The sequence below is a fragment of the Colobus angolensis genome, unplaced genomic scaffold (assembly GCF_000951035.1).
Source record: "Colobus angolensis palliatus isolate OR3802 unplaced genomic scaffold, Cang.pa_1.0 Scaffold117, whole genome shotgun sequence".
NCBI classification, from domain to species: domain Eukaryota; kingdom Metazoa; phylum Chordata; class Mammalia; order Primates; family Cercopithecidae; genus Colobus; species Colobus angolensis.
This window is the reverse complement of record NW_012112808.1, coordinates 9,546,869-9,551,827: the sequence shown is the minus strand read 5'-3', so window position 1 is coordinate 9,551,827 and position 4,959 is coordinate 9,546,869. Positions and strand designations below refer to the sequence as shown.

At 57.8% G+C, this 4,959-nt stretch overlaps 1 protein-coding gene across 1 annotated transcript; it reads right to left on the bottom strand.

Moving 5' to 3' along the window:
• Nucleotides 1-471: 471 nt before the first annotated feature.
• On the bottom strand, nt 472-1,709 carry SSTR4 (somatostatin receptor 4). Its single transcript, XM_011963315.1, has one exon. It carries the CDS (start codon nt 1,651-1,653, stop codon nt 493-495), a length of 1,161 nt encoding a protein of 386 aa, XP_011818705.1. The 5' UTR covers nt 1,654-1,709; the 3' UTR covers nt 472-492.
• Nucleotides 1,710-4,959: the final 3,250 nt, after the last annotated feature.

Genomic DNA, 4,959 nt, shown 5'->3' with positions numbered 1-4,959 from the left:
CTTAACAAGAGCCCAGGAAGAGATATAGAGGGCAGGTGCTTGGGGGCATCTTTCTTCCTCCTCTCTCCTGTACAAGCTGTGCTCCCACCACAAGGCAGAGTGTCTGCAGAGAGGAAGGGTGCTACCTCCCTCTACCCTCCTGAGTCCTCTCCCAAGCAGTGGTTGTAACGAGTCACACACAGGGGCCATTCATTTCTCATCACCTCTTGCTTCCCAGTCCTTGAAGAACAGCCAGAGATTCAGGAATGATTAATATCCTAGCCCAGTTCCCAGAGGAGTCCTACCCATATGGAAGCATCCTTCTGAAAGCCAGAGTGCAGGGGAGAGGAGAGCAGCAGCAGAGTTCTGACACTCTCTGGCAGGTACATGGGCTGCTGGAAGGAACAGGTGGTGGAGCTTAGGTGAGCATCCAGGAGATGCAGTCTTTGGGCTGTAGGAATGGTGCCCACCCCTTGGGAGGTGGCCACCCAGGGCGGGTAGGGGAAGGGCTCTTCAGAAGGTGGTGGTCCTGGTGAGGGCGATGCGCTTGCGGCTGGGCTCTGGTTGCAGGGGTTCCTGCTGACAGGGAAGCGGGGGGCACATCCACCCTGCCCCACCTCTGCTCTTGAAAGCAGTGGCATAGTAGTCTAGGGGCTCCTCCTCAGCACCGCCAGCACCTTCCAGGAGGCAGCAGCGCAGGCAGAGAACCCGCTGGAAGGATCGGCGGAAGTTGTCGGAGAGGAAGCCATAGAGTACCGGGTTGGCGCAGCTGTTGGCATAGCTGAGGATGAGGGACACATGGTTGACGGTGGCATCAAGGCTGGTCACAAAGAGGTTCAGCAGCTGCACTACGTAGAAAGGCATCCAGCAGAGCACAAAGACGGCCACGACCATCAGCACCAGCCTGGTGATTTTCTTCTCCGAGCGCCTGCGCTGCTGCCAGCCAGCGCGCAGGGCCACGGCCCTCATCTTGCCCACGATGAGCAGATAGCACAGGCCGATGGCCAGCACCGGCAGCAGGAAGCCCAGCAGGAAAGTGTAGACCACGAAGACTGCTGACCAGGCCGGGTGTGGCCAGTGCAGGTTGCAGGCCACGGCCTGGCCGCCGCGAGCCGGTCTGGTGTCTGCGAAGATGGCGATGGGGAGAGTGACCAGCAAGGACGCTAGCCACACGCCCAAGTTGATGAGCTTGGCCACGCTGGGCCGCCGGTAGGTAGCCGCGCGCAGAGGATGCACCACCGCCACGTAGCGGTCCACGCTGAGCACGGTGAGACAAAAGACGCTGGTGAACATGTTGAGGCCGTCAACGCTTAGCACCGCGCGGCACAGCACTGAGCCGAAAGGCCAGTGGTGCAGGGCGGCCGACGAGGCCACGAAGGGCACGCTCAGCATGAAGAGCTCATCGGCGACGGCCAGGTTGAGCAGGTAGATGTTGGTAGCCGTCTTCATCTTGGCGTAGCGAAGGATCACGAAGATGACCAGGGCGTTGCCCACCAGCCCCACCAGGCACACCAGCGCGTAGATACACTGGATGGCGACCATGCCCGCCGCCCCTGCGTCCCCGCGCCCCGCCTCCTCCTCCTCCGCAGTAGCGTTGCTGGCATTGGCTGCGGGTGGCCAGGCCGTCTCCAGCCCTTCTTCGCCCCCGGGGGACAGCGTCGAGGGGTCGTTCATGCCCAGGGGTGCCGGCGCCGGGCGGCGGGGTGCAGCGGAGCTAGCGCTGCGAGAGAGCGCGGGAGACGGACCCGGGGCGGGGGCTGGCGCGCAGACTCGCGGCTCTTCCCAGCTCCGCTGAAGAGCTGCAGGCACCGCAGAGCGCCCGCCAATCCCCGCGCCCCGCGCCCCACCGCTGCAGGCGCCCGCCCGGCTCGCACCGCTGTGGCCAGAGCCCCTAGGCACCCCAGCTCCTGGGCACCTGGCCTCACAGAGCCCTGGAGTCCTCTCCGGCCCCGCTCCGTTTTCCCACCTTCGCAGGCCCTTCCCTGCTGCCTACTCTGCCCCAGGTTCCCGGGTATCCAGTCCGGCTCCAGGGCCAACAGTAACCCCCGCCCCGTACGGCCCTCCCGGGGTCCCCCGCCTGGCCTCTTTCCTTCACACCTCTATTGAGATCCCGTCTTCCCCAGCAGCCCTTTGAGGTTCAGTTCCCTGCTTTGTTACACGGGGTCTGCAGCGGCGGGGCTGGGGGTCCCGGAGTTCTCCCTTTGGGTAAAGATGTGTCCGGAATTGGCCAGGGACCACCTGGAACCTCGGAGCCACTTGCCTTGCACTTGACATCCCCTCACCCTGCCCTTTAATCCTCTCGACGACCCATCCTGGCCCATGGCTGGGTCCATTTTACAGAGGCGGAACTTGAGGCTTCCACCGGCGTCTTGGTGAATTTCAGGTCTGTCAGGATGTCGTTTTCCCCACCGCTCACCATTCCTTTGCCTGCTCCCCAACCCACCCCGGACAACTGCTGATGCCGGACCTTTTAACTTCTGTCTCCGAGCAGTTGAGGTGGGGTGGGCACAAGGAATGGAGACGGACAGGTGGAGGCAGAGATGCCACCAAAGAAGGCCAAGCCTGTGCTAGCTCCCTCAGGAACTGGCAGAAGCTACCGGATCCGGACATCTCGTAAACTTCACCCTGTGACTGGGTCTCCATCCCTGGCCTCTGAAATGTGCCTGGGGAGGACTGTGGTTGAGAGGTCGGGAAAGAAAGGGGTTCCGGCCTGGAATTCCCCTTCTCCAGCTAAACTCCAGAGATAGTGAGTTCACTCACCCCTGGGCTGGACACCCAGGAGCAGCCGCCAGCTCCAGCCCTAGTCCCTCTAGCTGGCACAGGGCGCAGCCACGTTCCTGAACTGGGGATTGGCCTGGGAAAGTTATTCTTAAAGTAGCGCTGACTTTTAGGAGGCTGGCTGTCTTTGGCCCCATCTCTGTGGGATGGTGGCCCCCTTTAGTCCCCAGCACAGCCCAGAAGGGCTTTTGGTGGGTCTAGAATTGGCTACCTGGGGGATGGGGCCTCAGCTTTCCGCTGAGTAGCTGGCACAGTGATGGAGAGGGGATGCAACTGGAGGAGCCCTTTCCAAGGCTGCGGGAGCGGGAGAGCTGCGGATTGCTGTTTGTCCAGGGGTGGGATGGGAGCATGGGCTAATCAGCCACAGTGCAGCTCCATGGTTGACCTCAATCACTGTCCCTGTTCTCTGTCACTCAAATAGATGTATTGGGAGGATTTGGTCTAGCACTCCTCCACTCTGTAGGTTGGTCTGTCCTTTCCTCTTTGTCCCTAAGATAGAGACTCTTCACATCTTTGTCCTTAAGAGAGAGACCCTTCCCTCAGAAAGAGGAAGGAGATGGCACCTTTGTCATTCTACTTGGCATCATTCTTTGGTGGAAGGGAACAAGGGCAATCTCAGATTTGGGAGGCAAGAGGAGTTTAGGAGCTTTTCCCTTTAACCCTGGTCTTGGGAAAACCCTTATGTGGCTCCTCTGGAGACAGCCTTTCCAGGGCTTAGTGTGGAAGTGCTGGGGGCTATCTTGTCCTCCTGGTCTCCTCTCTTCTGCTGTCCTCTCGGCCCATTGAACACTTGGCCCCTTCCCTTTCCTGAGAAAGTATTTCTTCTTGTCCTGCCTCATGTCTGAGACCCTGGAATCCTTCCCATGTCTACTTTAGGTTTTTCTCCTAATGCTTCCTGATTCTGCCCTTGTCTCCCCATACACATGTGTATACCTCCAAGCATAGTAAGCTAGCATCTAAGAAGAGAAGCATGCACAACTGTCCCCAGGGTTATTAGCCCTATGTGGCAAAAAACTAGTGCTTCCAGGAACTTACTTCGCTGTGCTCTAGGCTCCCTCTGCAGCATGAGGGCCTCAACCTCAATACAGAGTTTTCCAGTACACGCTGCATGCTGGAATTACCTGAAAGCCTCACACATGCATGCCTGGGCCCTGTCTTCAGAGACTGTAACTGAATTATCTGGAGTGGCGTCCAGGCATCCATATATTTTGAAGGTTCTCTGGTACTTCTAAAGTGCACAGATGCAACATTAGGTGGAGAGACAGAGAGGCAACAGCTTGGGGACCAGCTACGATGTGCAGATATTACTGTGCATTGAGGAAGGCTAGCGGAAGAGGTCAGGAGAAATGTCAGGAAAGCCAAAAAGAGAGGCCCCTGCTCACAAGAGTGGGAAGCCGGAGACTGCTGAGGGGCAACCTGGGGGCCCTGGGACAGGAAGAGGCTGGGGAAGCTGGGTGTCCATAGCTGTTCTCTCTCAGGACACTAAAGCAGCACCAGAACAGGAAATAAGCCACTACCTTTCTCCCCCAGGAGAGGAGACCTAGAGAAACTTTCATGCTGAGTTAAAACACGGGAAAACAAAGTCTGTTTGTGAGATGCTTTTCAGCACACCCACCCTGTCCTTTTGCCCAGTACACACTGGGGCCTGTTCCTTGTCTGTTGATTAAATTCTAGCATCAGGCCCTAGTGGCTTCCCTGTACATTGTGAGAGTGGCATGGAGCCAAAGATAGGCTGCGTCTAAGGGACTCTCTCCTCCAAGTGCTGAAAGCATGGCCTGCAGGCCTAACTGATTCCTGTGGAGCTTCCAGCCCAGTGATGAGACAGTGAATCAGGGGACTCTCAGCCCCTCCTGAAGCCAGAAGCAGCAGCTCCTTTGTTAGAGATGTGAATAACTCGCGTCCCATCTCCATACTTGAAAACTGCTGCTCAAGCTTGGAGGTACCTGCAACCTCAAGCAACCTTCAGAATCTCTGGCCCACAGGTCAGAGGGACGCAGCTTTCCCTGCAAGTCACAGAAGTCTTGGCTGTCAGCAGCAATGACAGCAGGCCCTGAAAGCCACTTCTATCGCCTGCTGTTGTGGAAAATAATCTGAAGTGCTCTCAGCAGCTCAGAGTGGCTTTGACCAGTTCTGCCACTGAGCATATTAAAAGCATGATTTACCCATGGCTAAGTGCAGGATATTGTCTGAAGTTGCCTGTGT

Coding starts and splice junctions, on each gene's coding strand:
- SSTR4 (XM_011963315.1), bottom strand. CDS start 1,653: ATGAACGACCCCTCGACGCTGTCCCCCGGGGGCGAAGAAGGGCTGGAG.